Source organism: Meles meles, chromosome 7 (assembly GCF_922984935.1).
Source record: "Meles meles chromosome 7, mMelMel3.1 paternal haplotype, whole genome shotgun sequence".
Lineage (NCBI taxonomy): Eukaryota > Metazoa > Chordata > Mammalia > Carnivora > Mustelidae > Meles > Meles meles.
The window spans coordinates 108,214,124-108,237,803 of record NC_060072.1 but is presented as its reverse complement, the minus strand read 5'-3'; the positions used below and the strand labels follow the sequence as shown (position 1 = coordinate 108,237,803).

Below are 23,680 nucleotides of genomic sequence, written 5' to 3'. Positions count from 1 at the left end.
AAAAATTCACACCCCCTGCTGCCGCCCAAACTCCCTTAAAAAAGGATCAAGAGAATCCTAATGGGTATGTGACATCCTCCCTCTCTCCCATAAAAGGGACTTCAAAATCTGGTGACGATGGGGGAGGGGTGAAGAGGGAAAAGAGAAATGTGTGGGCAGGGGGCTGCTAGGGAAGACTGAGGTAGGGGGAACAGGACTGCAGGCTCATCCATTTGACTTTCTCCTATCGTCTTTCCCAAACCACCTCTGGCAGAACCTCTGGCCCAACCTCTCAGCCTGACAGAGGCTTGGAGCCCCGAGGGCCTGGACAGGGTCAGTGGGAGAAAAGGAGAGATGATCACACACTTAGTCCTAGGGTTGAAGGAGTTAAAGACCCTTCCTCACCCAGACACCCACCCCTTCGCTCCTGAAACCATAATTCGCCAAGGAAGGAACCAAGAACTGACGGAGGAGCTGGGGAGTTGGGGGTGGGGTGGGGTGGGGGCGAGGTAACTATGGCCCAATCTTGCCCAGAGCTGGTCCTCGGTGGGAGGACGAGCACCCGGGTCTAAGAACCTGCAAGAGCCCAGCTCCGGCGCCTGCTTTCTCCGAGCCTCCCGCGTGGCCCTGCAGCGTCCGCACGGTCCTTGCCCTCGCTCAAGTTGTCCACAGCGCCCGGGAGTGGGGGCGGCCAAGAGACCCCTGGAGCCGGGGGGGAGGCGGCGGGCCCGGGGGCGCTGGGGGCCCTCCGTCTGCGCCCAGCCGCCGCCCGCTCTACCGAACCTCCTACCCCGCCCCCACTCACCCGGCTCAGCCCCTAGGAGAGACGCGCAGGAAGCGTGTTGCTTCGCCCAGCCGATCTGCAGAAGTTGAGAGGAGTTGGTGGCTGCCTCCGGCCGGCCGGACTTTGAGAGCAGCCGGGAGAGGAGACGCCGCCGCTGCCGCGGAGCCTTCGGGGCTGCCTCCCTCCAGTTTAGCCCGCAGCGCGGGTGGAGAGGGGCGGGGAGGGGGTCGGGTGCGCGAGAAGAACTTGAAACTGTGTGAAGGAATCCGAAGCAGATGAGAAGGGAGGAAAATAAAACAAAGTGGAGACTGCAGAAAAGACTCAACCGTAGTTGATTGTATAGGCTGACGCTCCAGCAGAGGGGCTGGGTTGGTTTTTTTTTTTTCCTCCCATTCTCTCTCTCTCTCTTTTAAAGCTACACCAGCTCTCTCTTTCTCTACTATCTCTGTATCACCAAACCCTTGCTGGCTCTTATGGGCATGAAACACTCCTCCCGCTGCCTGCTCCTAAGGAGGAAAATGGCGGAGAACGCTGCCGAGAACACCGAGGTAAGGAGGCGAGAGGGCCGGGGCTCTCGGCGACCCCGTCAGCCCACCCCGGACCACCGCGCCGCCGCCGCTGTCGCTGCTGCCGCTGCCGCTGCCGCCGCCGCCGCCGCTGCTCTGCACCTAGTGCCAAACTTTCCCCGGCTCCATCCCGCTTGCTTCTGCCGGCCGTGTGTGTGTGTGTGTGTGTGTGTGTGTGCGTGTGTGTGTGTGTTGGGGGAAAGACAGTGCATGTCTCAGGTCCCCTCCCTCTTGAAAATGCAAAAGAGTCGCTCTCACCCCATCTCCCTCTCCTGCCACCCGCTGCTCGCTTCTCTTTCCCCAAGTCCCAAACCCTGGGCAGCAGCGCTCCCCTGCCCTCTCCTCTGGGCTGCATTAGGGGTCCAGAGTCCTGGCTTTGTGCAAAGCTGGGATGGGTGATCCTGGGGCCACGTTTGCTCCCTGCAGTGCCTTGACAACATCTCCAGCCGCTGCCTCAGCTTTACCCTTCAAGCTCGTGTCAGTCCCCAGCTCTCGGTCCCCGCAGCACCGCGGGAGAGCTCCGGGCCGTTGGGGGGTGGTGGGGGGCAAACCGCGCCGGTGATGGGACCTGAGCACCACCAACAGACCCTCCCGCCCAGATCCGGGCCCGGGAGAGGTCTGCAGTCCTCGAACGTTTGAGCCGCCTCGCGGGCGCTAAACCCGGGTAGGGAGCACTGGCCGCTGCCACCTTCAGAACCAGGGACAGCGCCCGCTCCTGCCGCAGCCGAGCCCGCGCGGGGTGGGGGCTCCGCGCCGCAGGCTGCCGCGACAAATGGGTCTGCAGCCTCTCGTCCCGCAGCAGCTTTGGAGGAGGTCGCTCGGGCTCCGCAAATTGCGCTCTTGCCCCCCGCCTTCGGCAACCTAATAGGTGCCCTTTCGCTGCTCTCGAGTTGGCCGTGAGCCCCTAAGAGCCCTGCTGGGTTTTGCGTCGGGAGACTGGAGGCTGTGTTCCCTAGCCTCGCACTGACCCTGCTGTCGATCCGACTGGACTAGTCCGTCGGCTCTAGGCACCTGTAGTCACGAAGGGGATCAGCGTGGGCAGCCCCCTTACCTTCCTGGAGAAACGGTGCGCCGAGGTGGGGGCGGAGTGGGGTATGTGTGTGAAGATCATCCCTTACTCGGTGGCAGGAAAAAGACAGAGAGCAAACTCCCGGGCTCTATTAATAGCCGGGTGTCTGGTGGGGCTGCCGTACATTTCACATATGGTTACCCATATGCAGCGTGGGGCGGGGATGGAGGTGTGGCGCGGGGATTGTCCCTCTGTCTTGCTGGAATGCAAAAAGGTGCAGAGACCCTTCTGATCTTCTTCAGTAAGATCTTAACTGCAGCTAACCCTTACCCCACAGCACAGGCAGCAAAGCTTTTGCAATCCCCATTCTCTGAGAGGCTAGAAGCAGCATGCATCTGGCAATTGTTGATTTCGAAAAACAAACAGGCTCTGGGGCTTGAAAACAGTAGGGCATTCAGTAGCTAACGCTGTCTCCTTGAGTTAGGGCAAAGCCAGCATGCCTACCGTCCCCTGGACACTTCCTCTTCCCAGCCAGCAAAGATGCCTAGCCTCACAGCAGAGAGTTAGCCTTACCAATCCCCTTGCACTCCTCCCTCTGATCGCCCACCCTCGGAAGAGGTTGCTAAAAATAGCTCAGTGTCAAGGCTGCACTTCTATAAAGTGTTGGACCAGTGGGCACGTAACAGTCCCTGCAGCCAGGTGGCTGGAACAGCTTTCTCCTGCTCTTCCCTCCCCCATCTCGGTTTCTTAAAAAAAAAAAAAAAGTTTTCACGGGTCTCTAAGCCCCCCGCACCCGGCTGTTGCACTTGGTCTGGGGTGCAGACCCCTGCCAGATTCTGCAGTGTGCAGTAGCGGCTGCTGAGCTCCCCACCTTGGCCAGGGTTAAAGGCGTCCAGAGCAGGCAGAGCGCCGCGCGCCAGGCTATTTTTACTTGCTTCCCCCGCGGCTCCAAGCTCCCCCTTCTCAGCAGTTGCACATGCCAGCTCTGCTCAAGGCATCAATGAAAACAGCAGTAGAGGCGGCCGAGTTCCTGGGAGGAAAAAAAAAAAAAAGTAAAACACGTTGCATGCCTAGCACAAAGGTGGGGGTGGGGAGGGAGAGACCCAGCTGGGGCTCTTTGGAGAGGAGTGAGTCTGGGGGTTCAATTCTTAGCAACTTCCCTGGAGAAAGAGAGGATTCAGACTTGGTCAAACGTGCCCAGTGGAGGCATCCAGGCGCGTGACAATCACTTGGTTTTCCTCCAGGAACTGGCTGTTTTTGGAATACACCAAGACTAGAGCAGTATTTCCAAAAGCGGAGGTATTATGGGTTTGCCTGCATTATGGTGAGAGAGAGAGGCAAGGACACCTGTGTGTGTGTGTGTGTGTGTGTGTGTGTGTGCGCACGTGCGTGCACCCAGGGAACGCTGATGGTGGTAGTGGTCCTTGTTGCCAATTCAATGTCTTTATCAGATACTGTACCAGGAATAATAAGTATTTTAGAATGAAAGATGGAGGCAACCAGGTCCCGGCCCATAAGGAGCTCGTAGTCTGGTGGACCACAGTGCCCAATAATTCAGATAATTCTGTAGCACATTTTCCTGCCTTTTGTTAGTGTTGTTTGCAAGCACTTTATCTCCTTTCCTCTTACAATAATCCTGTGAGGTAAGCAAAGGTTAGTATTCATTTAATGTCCGCATATTATAAATGAGGACACGGGCTGGGAGGTCAAGCAGTTTCTGAGAGTCACCTGATGGGCTAGGACAGCCCTGGGACACAGACTGCCACCACTTCTGACTCATTGCCCTTTGCCCTGCACTTGCTACTTTAAAAAAGAGGGCATGTGTGAATGGAGTGAGGGAGGAGTGGGGAGGACAGAGATACTTTGGAAGGGAGAGATGCAATGTTGGGGGTAGGCATGGATGATGAGAGAAAGCATTTTTTTTTCACAAGGTAAAGATAGGTAGTGGGAGAGGAGGGAGAAAGTGAAGAATAAAGAATAAAGCTACTTATATTGTGAGCAAAGCCTCCCTCATTAAGTGAAGTTCAGGGCTGGGGCAGTGGGAACATCAAGGGCACAGGCTTGGTAGGCACAGTATGTTCTGGGTGGCCCTGAGTGCACTCTTTAACTGCTTTGACTTCAGTCCCCCACTGGTTCCCCTTATGGTACAGACCAGGCATAGGATATAAGGAAATGCTCCAACAGCCCCTGGCACAGGGTATACACAAAGCAATGTTAGATCCATTTACGCTTTATCGGGTTCCTTGATATGTTTCTACCCTCTGCTGAAGGTATTATCACCTCTGCTCCCTACACATCATCAGAAACTTTCTGGCACGGCCTTCTGAAAGGTCTGCAAACCTCTAGTCTGACTGTTCTGTTCTACTGTCTTATTCAGCTCACTATCAGTGCCCAAGACCTGTCATCTTCACTTTTGCCTTCACCACAGCAGTAGCTCATCAGCCACAGGTGCTCTTCTCTAAACCCGCCCCATTATCACTCAGAAGCACAAATTTACTCAGGATCACACATCTCTTTGAAATCTTGCCATGTTATCCTACTGCGTACAGTATACAAGATAAAGCCCAGTTTCCCTAGAATAGTGTACAAAGTCCTTTATTATCTCCCCAGTGCAATTTGCTGAATAGACCACTTCCTTTTGTGTGTACTGGTCCCTCTGCCTGGGCTGCCCTTTCCCCTTCTCTGGAGAAAAAAAAATCTTCCTTAACTGGCAACACTCAACTCAAAGGTCATTTCCTCTGGGCAACCTTCCGGGATCTCCCCTCATGGGGAGTAAGTACTCATTCTCCTTCTTCTGAGGTCTTACCACATGTCTCATTTTTCCCATTGTAAGCTGATTGGCTTTTTATATGTCGATTTCTTCAGTTAGATAATGAACTTTTTTTTTTTTTTGGGTATACCCTGTTCCTAACACTGTGCCTGACACACAATAAGTAACAAATGATGATAAATGTTGACCAGACTGACTCTTATGATTATGCACAAGCAAGCTCATGAGCCTTCTGGGTTTTAGTTACTCATAACTTTCTGAAAACTGGGCTTTCTATCTCCTACCCCTTTGCCGCACTTCTGCTCAATTGTGGACATTTAAAACTCAAAATTAGTAAAGATTCTGGGAATCAAGCATGGGTACCTTTTGGTTATTCATGTACCTATTCAATATTCTGTAATGACTGACTCTTACTATGGGGTGTTCATCTGAGTAGCAGATAAACTGATTAATCACAATGCCCAATTACGAACCATGGGGGAATAATGGACTTTTCTGAGCTGCTGCTTGCTTTGCTGATTCTTGGTGAAAGCCTGATGCATTATTTATGGTGAGGACTCCCTGATTGGGGTTTTAGCACCTCAGAGGGGAGCCCCCAGCAGTAAGAAAAGAGTTTTAGCAAAGGAATCATTTTGGAGACTTTTTTTTTTTTAATGTTCTATTGACTTACTGACCCAGGGAGAGAGAATAATTATGGGTTGGGGAAAATCTTACAATGGGACAACAGGGCTAGGATACCAGTGACTGCTGCTCTGTGAGTTGTAGGGAGCACAAAGCTGACTTTTGACATGGTGTATGTTGGTGGCTGTGGCTAATGGATTCCTCTCCTCTGGAAGTTCTTTTCAGCTGAAGGGTGTGGTTCTATAGTGTGAAGGTCAGTGATTTGAGGAGGAAGAGAACACAAGAAATCAGGACACAATGCCGCTTCTTAGAGGATGGTCTGCATCCATGTTTCTTTCCAAAGAGTATGGGAGCTAACCATCTCAGCTCTAGAGTCAGACTGCTTGACTTAAAATCCAGTTCGGAACTCAGTAGATGTGGTGTTAGGTTGAATATAACTTAATCTCTCTGGGCCTCATGAAATTGTTGTGATGATTAAATGAGTTAATTCATGCAAAGGGTTTAGAATACGGCAAGTGCTCAATAAATGTTTATGATTATTATCCTGCTAGCTTTTAGGAGTCTTGCTGAAAAAGTGCAAACCGGATGAACTCTCCCACTTCCTTATTTCTCCAGCTGAAATGATCCATAAACGATAATCCACATCGATGTTTCCTCCCTCAGCAAACACAGATTTCAGACCTTAAGTGAGCTCAGGAGAATTAAGAAGATACCCACACTTTCCCCCCTGGGAAATTCGGCTTTTCAGAGTCCTAAATTGGCTTTTGGCTGTCAAGAAGGGTGAAACACAACATTCTCGTCTCCAATTCAGGAGTGGGTTTCATTTCCTCTTCTTTGCTAACTGCAATGCAAAGTGATTATCACATACCAGTGTGGAACGTGCAAAAATCTATAAAAACAGTGCTTACACCTTGGAGTCTACTGAGCCAGCAGGAGAAAAGTGGGCAGCATGACAACGTGTGAACTGCCAAGGTAACTGGAAGCCGGATTGTTGTGTGACTGTACTTACGATTGCACCATTGTGAAATGACTTTGTGAAAGCACGGAGAGAACACCGGCAGATAGGGACCTCCAAAAGGTCACTCTGTCCACACTCTCGCTGCTGAACATACTTACTTAACCCAGGACACAAAGCTGGTTGCTTTGTCTCTTACTGAAAAGCTCAGGAGAAGGTGATTTCCCCATCTTCCGTATTTCGTATTCCGGTGGGAAGTTCTCCCAGAAGTGGAGTTCAGTCTCTTCTATTATAAACCCAGTCACTCTTGTTTATATTATTGCAAAAGGAGATAAAAACTGTCTGGTTGCCTTTGCATTTGGGGGCTGTATTAGGACTGTCTCACCCTCACTAATCCTATTGTTCCAAGGTGTTCCAGCCCCTATGTCTCTGATATTCTGACATTAGCCTTCTCCTATGAGTAACGCCTATGATGGAGAGGGTTGTTTGTGAAGACTTGCCTTTCCTGTTAGCCAGCCCATTGGATAGTTCACACATCAGATAGCTTTTCTACTTCACTTGTTATTAGAATTCCCTCAAGCATCACAGCTTTCCCCAGATTTGCAACGGGTGACCCATAAGTAAAGAGCTCTTTTAAAAGTATAATTTTATAAGAGCAAATAGCTTTTCATTATGTCATAGAATCTTAGAGCTGGATGGAAATTCAAATAATTTAAACCAAGAGATGGAAAATCTTCCCCAATATCACAGAGATTGTCAATGCTGATGCTGAGACCATGTTTACTGCTAGGTCAATGCCATTTATGCATTTGCATTTATTCATTGCCTTTCGTCCTTTAAATGTAGCATCTGATTTATTGTTCTTATTTTTTGTGCTAATTTTGTAGCATGTCCTGACATGTAATATCAAAAACCAGAGTTTCTATACATATAATCTAGGAACTGTGTATAATGAGATCACGGTCCTTTCCAAATGACATTGAAAATGCTTTGGCCTCTATCATCATGTTCAGTGTATGACATCACACATTATATACATACACACATGCAGTATATAGTGTATGTCAGACATACATACATAACATTATGAGTTACATATTATCCCCATTGTACAGATTAAGAAGCCAAAGCATAGACGGTTAGTGTTACTTGCCCAAGATCCCAAAAGTGGTAAGTGATGGAACCGGGATTCAAACTCTTCTAGACACCAAGACCCGGGCTTTTTTCCCAGTCTACCAGGTTATGAAGGCATCTGAGGAACAGAGTAGAAACTTAAAATATGAGGAGAAAGAATGGAGAAATTAAGAGGAGAAATGAAGAATGGTGGATTTGGAAAAAAGGAAAACAAGACATCAGTTCCACTTTCCTTTTTCCAGGCTTTCTTTCCCTGCCTCCCCCAACACCCTGCCATCCTCCTTTTCACAGTCACCAGTGCTGTGCCCTGTGGGTGGCAGGGACCTGATATGACTTGTGGCTGGGACAATCCTCGTTCCACACCGCCTACTCATGTAAGATATCCTTATGCCTAGAGACCTTGTGGTGGGCTAGGGGAGAAACTCTTGTCTAACACAGTATTCCTCTTTTGGGGGGGGGGGGTGGGTGAAAAGAATAGCAAAGACTTCAGAACAGGAACTTTGGGCTTTAAATGTCTCTTTGTGGTTTTATCACCTGTGTTTGTTTTCTAGGGATGCTGTAAGAAAGGATAGCAAACTGGCTGGCCTAAAACAACAGTAATTTATTCTCTCACAGTTCTGAAGTCCAGAAGTCTGAAATCCAGGTGTCAGTAGGTTTGGTATCTTCTGGAGGTTCTTAGGGGGGAATTTACTTCTCACTTCTTTCCTAACTTCTAGCTGCTGCCAGATATGCTCGATATTTTTTTTGCCTGTCAACACATTGCTGCAATCTCTGCCTTCATCTTCACATGGGCCTCTTCCCCATGTCCATGTGTGTGTCTGCATTTCTTCCTCTTTATAAGCACACCAGTCATACTGGATTAGAGCCCAACCTAATCTAGTATGATCTCGTCTGAACTTGATTACATCTGCAAAGAACTTACTTCCAGATAGGTTCATATTCTTGGTGCAGGGGTTAGGACTTCACATTTTGGGGGAGGGGGACTTGATTCAACTTGATTCAACCCACATCCTCTGACACAGGGTCCACATGTATTAGGCCTGAGTTGAAAATGAAGAGGAATGACTGAATGAATACATATTTCGGCCTGAGAATAGTTGCAAAGTTGATGAAGGTAGTTTCTCTCTTTCAAGTCCCTTTCCTCCTGCTCGCTCAGCTGTCCACCTTGCCCACTGGCTTCTCAGTGTCTCGCCTGGGTCTTCCTTCCTTACGCAATAGAAATAATTATAACAAGAGCTGCCATTTTAACGTCCATATTGTGCGTTGGGCGCCGTGTTAAGTGCTTTTAAGCCTCACTTTATTTAATTTACACAGGAAGATTACAATGCAGCTCTTTCTATTTCTATTTTGCAGTTAAAGAAGTGGGAACTTGCAGTGGTTGATTACAGAGCTAGAAAGTAACCAAGGTGAAGTTTTCTCAGAACTGGAATGTGCTTTGCTGTTGACTCGGGTCTCTCCTGTTTTCATCCACATCCCCAACTTTGAGCTTATTCTCGTCTTTGCCCCACACCAGCTCCCACTTGCTGAAAGCTTTGGGGGATTTGGGAAGGAACTGATACACTCCTATGCATATTCCAGAAAGGACCTATGGTGAATTGGAGCCCCTCATTCTGTGACTGTCTCCATGTATTAAATCGCCTCAACCTCCTAGGGGGTTTGCTCTGTCATTGCCAAAGGAATTATTTCAGAGGTAGAACTGCGAGCCATTACTAGTTTCTTTGAGGGGAAATTCTGGAGGGCAGGAGGGATAAGGATTTTGTTGGTTCCTTCTAGTTAAACCATGTGGGCTGCTGACTCCTCACCGGAGGTGGTTTTGTGTGAAGTGAAGCGTGCTGCCCCTGGGACTGGTAGGCCTGGGGTCGGATCTCAGCTTAGCAGCCTGTGCAAGTTACCACCATCGTCTGTGCCTTGGCTTCATCACCTCTGATGGTAATAGCACTTCATCCCATTGAGTTATTATGGGGATTAAACAAATTACTTCACATAAAGCACACTCCTGGCACATGGTAAATGCTCAAGAAAGATAAGCTATTATTTGTAATCTGGGCTTATCCAGTGCTGTCCCAGAACGGGAGTGGATGGATAAAGAGACTTTACCACTGATATGATAGAGCCAGTTTTGGCAGAGCAAGAGCAGAACAGTCAAGGAAGGGCATCTTTGATTCAAATTATTCAACCTCTGAATTACCAATTCAGCAGGAGCCATGAAGACAAGGCTCTTTAGCGCCCTAGGGCCCAGGGACGACTAGCCCCCATGTGAAGTGTTTCAGTCACAGGAGGGACGAGGTTCCCTGTGACCCACAGGCTGACCTACCCTACTTCCAGCTCTTGGAAGCAGGAGTTTGGCAACATTTAAAGAATAAGATGGAAACCTCACTGAGTACCTACAGATGTGAGAGAAATGGGAGAGGAGAGAGTTTCAATCATGCTTGGTTGTAGACCTTCTGAGGGAAGGCCCAATACCTCAGACTTGTCTGTGCCCTTTCTAAGACTTGCTGCTAGGAAGAGAGCAATTCCTTCTTGATTACTGGATTGATCAATAACTTTCCTCCATGTTCCTACCTAGAGAAACTGAGGCACAGGAGAAAGGAAGAGAGGATAGAGATATTGCCCAGGCTCATGTGACAAATCAGATGTTTAATGACTGAGTTAAACTCCCTGTCCTCTTTGCCATAAATCTAGTAGAATATATTCCCTGCGTGTGAGGCCTGACCCGAGGGAGGTTCAGCTAAAAGAGAACCAGGCTAATGCTACTATAAAGGAAAGGGCCATTAGCAAATTCATCAATTAGGGCCCTATTTGTAGCTCTATTGTGAAAAGTAATCTCCTGTTAGACAAGTAAAGTACAGTGGTGGCCTTTGAAGGCTGGGCCTGCTGGAAAATGAAAGGCTACAATTCCCATAGACGCCTTAGATTCAAGGACTTCATCTGTCCCTGACAAGCAGTTATGACAGCTGCTCTCTAAGGAGGCTCCATCAGACAGTCCCACAAAAATGATTACAGCCCATCAGAAGTGTAGACAGGATCCTAATTAAGGAATGCTCTCTACTTATGCGCATTTGGTCAGCTCGTGCCTCCAGGTACGGAGTAGGATAATGATGAATATTTATTGAGTGAATAAAGGTAACAAACTTACATATCACACATATACCACACCAGCTTCTTTTTGTTAGAATCTCTTTCTCCTCCCCCTTCTCCAGAATTAAAGTTGTTCCAGGCTGGGACAGGGGAGCCTTTTGAAGTCAGACTTGAGTTCTCATCTTCATCCCTCTGGGATTCTAAAACCCATTTTACAGGTTAGCCATGAGGATTAAATCTGATCGTGGAGTAAGATATAAAGAACAATCTCAACAAATGTTTTCTTTTTTTCCCCTCCTGTTATAAATGTTTATCTGCCCAGGTTTTGTTTTGTTTTTAGGGGAAAATCTGTAGTTCAAAGTGGAAACAGTCTGTTCTAACATTTAGTTGAGTGGCTATAAATGACCTAATCCAGACTGGAGGGTGCGTGGGTGTCTCTAGGCAGGGATGTTTGTGTACACCTCAGTCCGGAGGTCTTATCACGCAGGAGCATGTGCCTGTACGCTTACATACTTATCCTATGTGGTTTGCAATCTGTAGTAGGAGATACGTAAGGTACACATTTAATTACTAGCCTGGAGCTTCTGAGCCTGACCCAGGGTCTGATGAGCCAACTGAGGGAGTGCGTCATATGTGGGACCCATGCTGGGGTGAGACTGAGTGTGGGAATCTGACGGAGAGTCTTCCAGAGACAGATCTGAATTGCAGGGTCAGGAAGGTTATGCAGCCCTGACTTTGCTGATGGGTAACATTGATTATGCAACTCAGGCGCTGTGGTTTTCCTCTGGGCTGGGTTCTGAGTCACCTTCTTTTCTTACTACCCACCTAGGCCATCTTATCCCCTCTCTTGGCTTCATTACTTGTTTATTTGCTGATGATTCCCGGACTCCAAGCTGTAGCCTAGATCTCTCCTCTGAGCTTGGACCCACATAGCTGACTGCCTATAGGACATCCCCACTTGGGTATCTCACAGGCTTTCCTGAGGGATAGCATTCCCTCCCACCATCCTGCCTCTCCTCCTGCTAATCCTCATCCTGCTCAGTGTCCATTCACCCGTTGTAAGCCCTGACTCTCCTATCACCCTTTTTCCACAGTGAGTGATGATTCTACATCCCAAGGGTTTGTCTCTTTGTCCTGAACTTGTCCTCCCATTTCTGGTCCCACTTTTGTAATCCTGGTTCATGGCCCCCCCTCTCTTGCCTGGATCTCCGCAGTGAAGTCCTGGACACTGTCCCCACACCCTCCCTTTCCTTGCTCAGATTTATTCTCCCAGCAGAATGAATGTGTATTCTAATGTGGAAATCTGATTCTACTTCTCACCTCTTTAACCCCCTTCAGTGACTTTTCCCTTATTATTAGGAGAAAGGTCCCCTCCTTAGCATAGCTCATAGAGCTCTATGAGTCATGCCCCTGAGCACCTCTCCATTTTCCTTTCCTTCATTTCTTATAAGTCCTTTCTGCCCTCTCCAGCTATGCTCAACTTCTTCCCTCTATTCTCTGGGTACCTACCACTCTTCCTTCAGGTCTTTGCTTAGACAGCACCACTTCCTGGAAGCCTTCCTTGATACTACCCCCTTATCCAAGTCTGGCTTAGTTCTGCCACCCACGTGATCCCATAGGACCTGTGCATTCCTTGTCATGGCACATATTCACACTATACTTGCTGATTTCCTTGTCTATAAGCGCCCATACATTTTGTGAGAGTAGGAACTCTCTGATGTCACCATTGAATCCCAGCACCCACTACAGTGTCTAGTACCTATCAGAGGTTTAAAACCGTTTGTTCAATGAATGATCATTGCTATATACACCTCTCCTGTATTGAAAATGTTCAGTGGATGCTATTGTTTAAATGGATATCTATTCGTCCCTTCCTAACACACTCGTCTCAGCTATGTCACATAGGATCCCACTATAACAAGAAATCTTCCTGACCCAAAGCATGCCGTAGTTAAGCATCCCATTTAGATGTCCCAGTAGTGTAGAAAGAGTTGCTGATGAACAAAGCTAGAATTGTAGGAAGGTTTGTAGTCAAGGCAAACTGGCTAAGAGGAGATTTTTGAATAAACAAGGGTGTAAGTTTAATATCCTCCTGAACGGTCAAGGTGTCTGTTCCAGAAAGGGTGGGGGTCAGGATTTTGCCAGGGTGATTGGGAATTCCCTGTACTTTAGCAGTGGCAAGATGCAGCAGAGAGACCATGGAGCCTCCCCTGAAAACTTTGAGGCAGAAGAATTTGGGGGTTTGGATCGACAATATATTTATTCCCAGCCTCACAGGCTGATGTGAACAGGAGACCTAGTGGGGTATGTCCTCAGATAAGGGATTCTGAACTGCCCTGAGGTTCTGGCTCCTAACTGCAGCCTCCTGCTCTGGGGCTCAGCTGCTCTGTAGAGTGAACATGACTCCTGCTCCTAACTTTGCCCAGACGCCTTTATTCAGGGTTATATTGGTCCAGCATTGCTATTCTTTCCTGTGTTTATGAGCTTAAAAACAAGATGCTCCATATTCTAAGATGTAGAGAAAACCATATCAATGTCTTGAGCTGCCAGTACTGCAGGGTCCTAGGACTTTAGTCACAAAGTCTGATCTGATGGTTTCTCTTGGAGGTTTCACTGAAGCTCTGCCAGGCCTGCACCCACCTCCTTTCCTTCTTCCAGCTCTACTCCAGCATTAAAGATCCACAGTCTCAGAGTTCTTGAAATCCACTCCCCCACCCCTGGAGTGTACTCTGCTTAATCTAGTCAAGACAATCAGGCCCTGTCCTAAGACTAAGGAGGGACTGCCTCAACTTGCCTTGATTATTTGCTCCAGTTCCTCAGGCCCTCTCAGCTCATAGTAGGTCGTATAGAAAGAGCTGAGAACAAAAACAGGCAGAACGCATGGTCCTGACTCTTCTGTTGTCTGCCTTCTACAACCCTCAGCTACCAGATGAAAAATGGATGAGTTGATCTTAATCTCTCCTACTTGATAGGGGGCCTTTGAACTAAATGAGACAAAGGGAGTAAGGCCATTTGGGAAAGGGAGGAGGTATTGTGCAAGACTCAAACTTTGTTGTGATTCACTTGCTATCTCAAGTGCCTCCCAGAGCAGCGTTATGCCAATTTCCCCTTATTGAGTTGTCAGTGGAGTTGGAGACAAGCTCATCGCCATCCTCCACATGGCTTCCCCTTCCAGACATGCCCACGTGTGCTAAATTCGTGCTGTGCAAAATGGGAGATGTTTTCCCCCTCGGTGGCAAATGGCATAGAAAGTGGAGGTTTGGGGAAAAGCAAAAAGATGCTGTCAATCTGGACTTTGGCTTGGTGAGGAGCAGACCTTTTTTAGGGTCCTGATTTGAACAAACGGTGTCAGGGTAGAGCTTTCAGGCAACTACTTTTCTGGGAAAGAGTGAATCTTCCTCCAGAAACCTCTGCCTTCATTTCTGTTTTCCACCTGCTGGCTCAGTCTGCTCTGTTCTCTCTCATTTCCCAGGCATGGCTTCTAGGCTTCTAAGAGTAATGGCTCTTTCTTTTTCAGGCAGGAGAGAAGACGAAGGGCTTATCATTCAGGTGGCAGGGGGAGACAACCTCAGCTTCTTGGTTCTGGGCTCTGTGGGTCTGGATATTGGAGACAATCCAGGCTCTGGGAGCAGTTCTTTAATACCCACTCAACCAGGCAACTGATCATAACCTTGCTGGTGTCACAGGTCTAGCCTGTTCTGAATGTGTGCAGGCCTAAAAGGGGGGGGGGGGGAGGCAAGATTTGAGCTTCAGATTTTTTGAAGCCATACTTCTTCATCTTCCCCAGTGTGCAGTGCAAGACCATCATTTCTAAAGTGCTGGGACCTGGCTTGTCTCCCAGATACAAGCCCTAGCCAGGATGTCATACTCCTTGGTGTACCATGGCTGGAGCAAGAAGCTGAGCTTCATACTGGGGGCCTGGAGAAGGGCTGATCCTATGTTATGCTCTTTTGATGTGACCTCACCACCAATCTTGGTGACCCCCTTCCCCTTTTACCCATTGTTATGGATTCTCATTGCACGTGACCAATCTATGACATTAGACACTGTTGGTAGTTGTGTTTTTCTTGATAGGCTGGCTCTCCTCTTTGGTGTCTGAAGCCCTACTTTCTCCTGCCTCTCCCACATTTCTGATTTTTCTCCCAATCTCTCATGTGGATTCTTTTCCCTTTCACCTCTTAATGATGCTCTTTCCAGCTTACTGTCCCTCTTCCACGTCTTGTGATGTCCAGATCTTGGCTGGATTTCTCTTTCTCAGGGTTTTGAAGGCACTCCAACTTCAACATGACCCAAAATGAGCTTATGTTTCCTCTGAACTTGTTCATCTGTGCCTCCCCGTGTGTGCCTGTCTTCATGAAGGGCATTGCCATTCTCTTCTTCATTCTAGTCAGAAATTGGGAATCATACCAGAGGCTTCTCTTATTCTCACCTCCCCTACCCTAATCCTAGATGATATATAACAAAATCCTTTTAACTCTACTTTTAATTCTACCTTAACATCTTTTCCTTATCCCTATTGCCTTAGATCAGACCCTCATTGTGTCTTGTCTGAGCCACTGTGACTGGCTTCCTTCTTCCCAGCTTCTGCTCTTGCTCCTTACCAGTCCTTTGGCTACACCAAAGCATAATGCCTAGGCTGTGGAAGGACTCAGTGATGTTCATTGAATGAATGAATGAGTGAGTGAATGAGTTATGGGTAGAGATTGCCTACTCAGAGGAGCAATGCAGGGTGATTGTTCTGAAGCTGGTTGCCTTTGTGAGTAAACATCAGGGATTCTCTATCTCATGGCATTGGTGGTGAAGGTTGGGTATTAAATAATTTTAGGATGAGGTCTAAGGGATTTGGGAGACCTGGTGATAGCCCAGGCTTGGTGATAGCAAGCCAGGCTTGCTATGGGACTGGTCTTTTCTGAGGCTGTCCTTGACCCTGAGAGTACTGCAAAATAAAGAATCAGGGAGTTTGAAGTTCTCAGTTTGCTCTGCACTTACCATGTAGCATTATCCTTTAGGAGGGAGTAGAATAAAGATTACAATAGTGTGACCCTGGAGAAGCGGTTGAAGCCATAAGGAAGTAATCAGGTATTTCCTTCCATGAAACATTGTTCAATACCCCCAGCATCACCCAATTCTCTCAGAAAGTTCTAATGTGAACTTCCATGCCCTCTTTCTTCCTCTTTTCCTTGTGACAGAATGGGCTTTATTCCTGGGGAATCTGGAAGCCTTTTGTCAGAGCTCTGACTCGTAAACCAAATCTAGTTTGTGCCTGTTGAGTAAGGATTTTACTTTTAGGTTGAGTAGCTGGGTGACCCTAAGAAGTCCCTTAGGCCATTTGGGCTGAGTTAATAGCATTTTACCTGTATCCAGGGAACAGAATTTCATGACTCATTGAGGTTGCTTTCCGGTCTCTATCTGTTAATTCAACTTTTCCAACCACAGGTTTTAGTGACTATAATTGTGCTCTATACTTGTACATAGTATCTTCTCTATCCATGGTAAACTTTCTGTGATATCTTCTATACCTTGTTGTGCCTGGATCTTTTTGTAGAGTTGGCTACTTGCCTTTTCCAGGTCATTTCCCCACCAGTGTTAGGAAAGTGCATCGCCTCAGTCCCTCTCAAGGTTTCTGGAGGTGAGAACCAGGATATGAGTAAAGAAAGCACCAAAAGTTACCAGTCTTAGGAAAATATTTAGTAGCAACTATTTTAATTCAGTCCATCACTTCAGCAGATCCATTCCTTACAGTATATTGTTTTGCAGTAGTTCATGCTGCCCCGTTTCAGATAATGAATAATCACTATTTTATCAGGTATTTCTGTAAGATCCAAAGCATCTAGGGTGACTTAGCACATCTTGGAATTCTTTTCCAGGCACCACATCTGAAGGATAAGGAGGATCCAGGTGGAAAAGAGGGCAGGAATGAGAGTGATTCTTTCAGATGGGGAGGTTCTGAGTAGAGGTGATTTGTCAAGGTCAGAGAGTTGGCTTCAGGGCCAGAGCCAGGCTCTAGGCACTGATGGTGCTATGTGTCAGGTCGCTATGTTTATTTTCCAATCTCTGCTAAATTCATCTTATCTTTTCTGCTTATTGCATGTTGGTCTATTATCCCCTACAGAAAGCCAAGGAGTTCAGTTTTCTCCATGCGTGGTGCCTAGACAGCTCAGTGTCAGAGCCCTGGCTAGGTCTTGAACCAGAATCCCCTGGCTCACTTTTCCAGGAATGCCAGTGATGAGATTGATGTTTGGGTGTGGCTTGCATTTTAGGCTGCAGGATGTGGACTGAATGCATTAGCTCTTTCACTGGAGGTCACCAATATGAGTTGGATTAGGGGTCAACTTGCTTCAAGGTCAGGTGTAGACCAAAGATATCTGGAGGCTCTTTTTTAAGTGTGTTGGTATCTTACATTTGTTCCTCCAGTTTGCTCTCATCCTTTTCACCCTGATTTGTGCCCTGAAAGACTGAATTATATTGGAATGTATCAATAGACTCCCTTTCCCCCCGCCCCCAGGCCTCTGGCTGGTAGAGTTTCACTAGAGGGGAGCATCAGCAGATCAGAGAAGGGAGGGGAGTGAAGTCAGAGTAGTTATTCTTCCAGCTCCTTCCCTATGGGGTCACTGTCTACTCTTTCTGAGAACTGAAGTTTTCATGTAGCCACTCCATATAGCCATCACCATCTCTGGGTTCCAGTAACTTCTCTCCTGTTGCCTCCTCATAGCTAGAGGTCATCATGGAGCTCCTGTGTTACCAGTCTTGGTGTACTGCCACTGTAGCTTCTACTGAGCTACTTTTACAAACAGAAATCCTTGATGACACTCATTGAGTACTTACTATGCTCTAAGCACATTTCAAAGCTCTTTACATGGACTACTGAATTTAATTCTTCAATGATCTTCTGAATAGTGACTAATAATGTCCCCAGTTTATAAAGGAAGGAGTTGAGACACAGAAAAGCTTAATAAATTTCCCAGGGTCACATAGCTATGACATGGTGGGCCTGGTTCCAAATATAAATGGTCATATACCAGAACCCAAATTCCCACTGGTTACCAACGTGGTCCCTGGACCAACCAAATCAGCATCATCAGGGGACTTGTTAGAAATACAAATTCTCATTCCTACCTCAGACCTACTGAATCAGAGACTCTAAGGGTGGGTCCTGCAATCTATTCTTCAGGTGATTCTGATGCACCCACATTTGAGAACAACTGCTCTACACTGAATCTGCACATCTAAACACTCATCACTTTCTTTGAGAGCGATTCACTTTCTCTGTACCCACTGAGACTTACATGGCTAAATTAGCATGGCCAACTTCCATTCTCCAGCTATCCTATGTTACCTTAAATACCATGCATTGCCCTTGGTTTTGGCAGTTTCTATCTTCCATATTTTGGTTATTCTGATCGGCCAGAAGCTCAGGTTTCCCTCATGGTTGGTTTCTCAGGGCTGTGTACCTATTGTTCTGTTTTTGTCTTTCACTGACCTTCTCCTTTTTCCAGGCCTCAGCTCTCTAGCTGAGAACACAACAGTGAAAAATAATGGGAAGACATGAACCAAACCTGCGCATAGTTTGTTTCATTTGGCCTCATAGAGGCAAGCATTTAAAAATCAAGATATTTATGATCAGAAGATAATGTCATGGGATACTGGCCACCTCTTAGAGAAGGTGCCCATCCTCTTCTTGCCATAGTCCGTTGCTTACCTGTGGTGGGTGTCATCACCCGCTCCACTGGTTCATGTCCCCAGCTTGGTCCCCTGAGACATGGCTTTTAGATCCCTGGGTTCTACTGTATTGAATCTAGTCCCTTCTCTTTCTATAGGCGAGAATCCAAAGCCAGGGAGGGGAAAGACTGACTGAAGGATGCACAGTGAGTTGGTGGCAAGCTGGGACCAGAAATAAGAGCTGTTGGATCCAAATATGGTCCTAAGTGGATGACTTTGAATGAGAAATGTTTTGGGCAGGGGCTGTTATCGTTGGCCCTATAGCTGAGGATCTTGACCTTAGAACAACACTGTCTCTCCTAAGTCTATGTTAAAATTTGGGAGGCAGATTCCTCTAGGTTTGATTCCATGTTCCTTCAATTTCTAATGAAATGACCTTGAAATACAAGTTATATATTCTTTCTTCAAAAGATTGGTGTAAAGATCAAGTGAAAATAGTGAACGTGCACTTAGCATAGTTTCTAGTTAACATGGTAGCTCTTGTATTGTTTGTGGTGGTGAGTGCTGATCAGGATTGCTACATGCTCACCTGTTTTGAGTGAATTCAGAAAAGCAGACCTGGTCTGTGTGTCAAAGTTAAGCCCAAATGGGTTTGAGGTCACATATGGGCTCCATCCATCTGGGAAGACACCGAGGGGATGGAAAGAGAAACTGGACTTGGAAATCCTGCCTACCGCCAACCTGATAGCTTGGAAGCCCTGATTTCTGCCATTTGCTGACATCAGGGACCTGGGGGGAAGCCACTTAAACCCTGAGCCTTGGTCTTCTCTACCGGGAGCATTTGTCCACCCATCCATCCATTTTTCCATTTAATTAGTTGCTCCTTCAAAAAGTATTTACTGAGAATAAACTATGTGCCAGCCCCAAGTCATGCATTATGATAAGGCTTGGGGATGCAACCAAGTAAGAAAGAGTCCTTGCTTTTGAGGCATTTATGTTTTAGTAGGAGAGTCAGACAAGACACAGCCATTACAAGGGTATTGTGGAGACTGAAGGAGGGGTGCCAAGGGAGCATTTATAGAAGGGTGCTGCTGGGGATGCCTGGGTGGCTCAGTCAGTTAAAGCATCTGCCTTTGGATCGAGTCATGATCCCAGGATCCTGGGATCGAGTCCTGCATTGGGCTCCCTGCTCAGTGAGGATCCTGCTTCTCCCTCTGTCTGTTGCTCCCCCTGCTTGTGCTCTCTTTCTTTCTCTCTGACAAATAAATGAGTAAAATCTTTAAAAGAAAAAGAAAAGGAAGGGTGCTGTTGGGGTTTGAAAAAGGACAAGACTTGTAATTTAAAATAAGACTTCACCATTTGCTAAGAACTGCAACACAGGAAAAAGAGAAGCAAAGTCATGCCCCCTGAAGGCTGTATGCTTCAATTCCCTCTGTTCCTTAACATTTCTTAGCACAGCAAAACCATAGGCTTTCTTTTATACAGAGATGAAGGCTAAGTCTTCCCCTCCCTTATCTTGCTGTTGTGCAGGATAGGAATTTCATGACATTCACCAGGGAAAGGGACTAGGGCTTCATGCAGGGGGAAATCCCATGATCCATTTTTTAAAAAATTTAATTTATTTATGTGTAAGAGTGAGGCAGAGAGACCATGAGTGAGGGGAGGGACAGAGGGAGAGGAAGAAGGAGAAGCAGACTCCCCTCTGGTAGGGAGCTCACTGGGGGGCTCAATCTCAAGACTTGAGTTCAAGACTTGATCTGAAGTCAGATGCTTAACTGACAGAACCACTCACGTGCCCCAATCCCATGACTCCTAATCTTAGGACTCTGATTCGTAACCTTAAAAAGATGTCCTTAAAAGGAATCTTGTGAAGCATTGAAGACCTATCATTCTGCAGAAATTTATCTTTCTTTGACAGGCAGATTGCATGTTCTGTGACCAATTTCTTTTAGGAGGGAGTTTATGTGGTGGGGAAGGTGATCACAGAAGAATTGCTATAGGGAATGATATCTGAGTTTCCTTGAAGGATCACTGGAGTTGCCAGGAGTGGGTTGTACAGATATGTGGTAGTAGACAGGGAGGAACTGGTGATTCTAGGCAGAGGAATAGCAGGTACCAAGGCCAGGAGGCCTGGGCACAAGGCATCAGGAACACAGAGAAGGGCAGTAGGACTGGAACAGCCCTGGAGGAGGAACCTAAGGAGGAGACAAGGTTCAGATCAAGGCAGAGATTAGAGATCTCTAACTCTTGCTAACAAATTTGGACTCTATCTGTAAGGACTCTGGTAGCACCAGCTTCTGCTTAGGCCTCATAAACAAAGTGTTTGCTAACAGCTAACCTAGTTTTTCTGGGCTCTGGAGTGCTCGACCTCCTTTGAGATAAAGCAGGGCAGAACAGGACATTCATGTGGGGAAACATCTGAGAGCCAGCCCAGAGTGCGGCCAGAGTCAAGCATGGACAGGTGGCAAAATGTGCCCTGGGGGCTCTCTGGGATGGAGCTCCCTGGTATAGGATGAGAGTGGGCCTCCAGGACTGACTTCCAACCCTCTATCATGGCTATTCAGCACTTTTCTTTGCATAGCTCCTCCAGACACTTTGTCAAAGGAATCATTCATTAATTTATTTACTCATTCATTCATGCCTATTCATTCATTCATACAAATATTTAATGAACACTCACTCAGCATCAGGCACAGTTCTATAAACCAGGATTACAGTAGCACCTGATGGTGCCTGTATTTATAGAGCTTTCATTGCACGGGGAAGACAGACATAAACAATATCTAACTATTATCAGGTACTAATAAAAGTTCTGAAAAACAATGAAGCAGGCAAGGGGATAGACTGTGATGAGGTGGGGTGTTTGCAGATTGGGTAACCTGGAGAGGCCACTCTGCAAAAGTGATATTTGAATAAAGACTTAAATGAGGTGAATGAAGGAATCATTCAAATATATGCACCAAGCAGGTGGGGCAGACTTCCTAGGTGGAGGCAAATTTCATGTGTACAAGCAGTAGAATGAAGTCCAGGCCAACAGAGACTAAATGGTGGAAGAGGGTTGGAGAGGTTGCAGGTCCTTATTGGTATGAAGGGGATGCAAAATTTGGGGATAAAAGTTTAAACTCAGAACACTGAGGGAATGTCAATTGGACTCTGTGCCTTCCTACTTCAACTTCAGCACATGGCATTTCTTTGCTTCTAGATACTACCTTTCCCAGGCTCCAGGACCCATAGGTGTTCCCTGGGCAAATGGGCTCTCCATCTTGTCCTCTTCCTCTTTCCTATCATCATTTCTTTCCCTGCTTCAACTTTATTAGTGACGAAGAAGACATTTTGTTCTGCTTTTCTCAATTTTCTTCTTCTTTTTTTTTGGTTTTTATTTTATTAATTTTTTTAAACTTTATTTATTTGATAGAGATCACAAGTAGGCAGAGAGGCAGGCAGAGAGAGAGGAAGGGAAGCAGGCTCCCTGCTGAGCAGAGAGCCCGATGCGGGGCTCGATCCCAGGACCCTGGGATCATGACCTGAGCCGAAGGCAGAGGCTTTAACCCACTGAGACACCCAGGCACTCCTATTTTATTAATTTTTAAAAATTACCATATAATGTATTATTTGCCCCAGGGATACAAGTCTGTGAATCTTCAGGCTTACACACTTCACAGCACTCACCATAGCACATACCCTTCCCAATGTCCATAATCCAACCATCCTCTCCATATGCCCCTCTCCCCAGCAACCCTCTGTTTTGTGAGATTAAGAGTCTCTTATGGTTTGTCTCCCTCTGATCCCATCTTGTTTCATTTTTTCCTTCCATACCCCCAAATCCCCCACTTTGCCTCTCAAATTCCTCGTATCAGGGAGATTGTATGATAACTATCTTTCTCTGATCAACTTATTTCACTCAGCATAATACCCTTTAGTTCCATCCATGTTGTTGCAAATGGCAAGATTTCATTTCGTTTGATGACTGCATAGTATTCCATAGTGTATGGTGCAGCCACTCTGGAAAACAGCATGGAGGTTCCTCAAAAAGTTGAAAACAGAGATACCCTACATACCTATTCTGTTTCATTGATCTATATGTCTGTTTTTTTGCCAGTACCATACTATCTTGATGATGACAGCTTTGTAATAGAGCTTGAAGTCTGGAATTGTGATGCTGCCAACTTTGTCTTTCTTTTTCAACATTCCTCTGGCTATTTGGGGTCTTTTCTGGTTCCATATAAATTTTAGGACCGTTTGTTCCATTTCTTTGAAAAAAATTGATGGTATTTTAATAGGGATTGCATTAAACATGTAGATTGCTTTAGATAGCATAGACATTTTCACAATATTTGTTCTTCCAATTCAGGAGCATGGAACATTTTCCATTTTTTTCTCAATTTCTTTCATGAGTACTTAATAGTTTTCTGAGTACAGATTTTTTGCCTCTTTGGTTAGGTTTATTCCTAGGTATCTTATAGCTTTGGGAGCAATTGTAAATGGGATCGACCCCTTAATTTCTCCTTCTTCTGTCTTGTTGGTGTATAGAAATGCAACTGACTTCTGTGCACTGATTTTATATCCTGACACTTTACTGAATTCCCGTACAAGTAACAGATTTGGAGCGGAGTCTTTTGGGTTTTCCACATAAAGTATCATATCATCTGCAAAGAGTGATAGTTTGACTTCTTCTTTGCCCACTTGGATGCCTGGATCTGCCACTTGTGGGGTCCCTGCTCAAAGAGCAGTGGCCTGACTGTGCCATGGATCATGGTTTAAGGTGACCCAAGCTGAGAGCTCACTCCTGCCCACTCTAGTACTCGAGAGCTCTGCCACACTCAGACACCCCTGGTCCTTCTGTGATCCTGTGGGACCTAAGACCACACGGTCCCTGTGAGGGCTCCACCCCTGCTTAGCCTCTGGAGCAATACCATTTCTAATTTTGTGCTCTGTTGCTCCACCACTTGCCGGGAGCCAGCCCCTCCCCCCCATGGTCTATCTTCCGTTGCTTCAGATTCACTTCTCTGAATGTCCTACCTTTCAGAAAGTGGTCAATTTTCTGTTTCTAGAATTGCTGCTCTTCTCTTCGATCTCCTCTTGGGTTTGTAGATGTTCAGAATGGTTTGATAACTATTTAGCTGAA

The 23,680-nt window shown here is 46.6% G+C and overlaps 1 protein-coding gene across 1 annotated transcript in view; it reads left to right on the top strand.

The window, feature by feature from the left end:
- Window positions 1–546: 546 nt before the first annotated feature.
- PRMT8 (protein arginine methyltransferase 8) overlaps window positions 547–23,680 on the top strand; it is a 103,677-nt gene continuing 80,543 nt past the window's right edge. Inside the window, exon 1 of the mRNA XM_046011645.1 lies at window positions 547–1,311. Within this exon, the coding sequence (XP_045867601.1) occupies window positions 1,237–1,311 (75 nt within the window). The 5' untranslated portion in view covers window positions 547–1,236. The remainder of the gene's footprint in view (window positions 1,312–23,680) is intronic.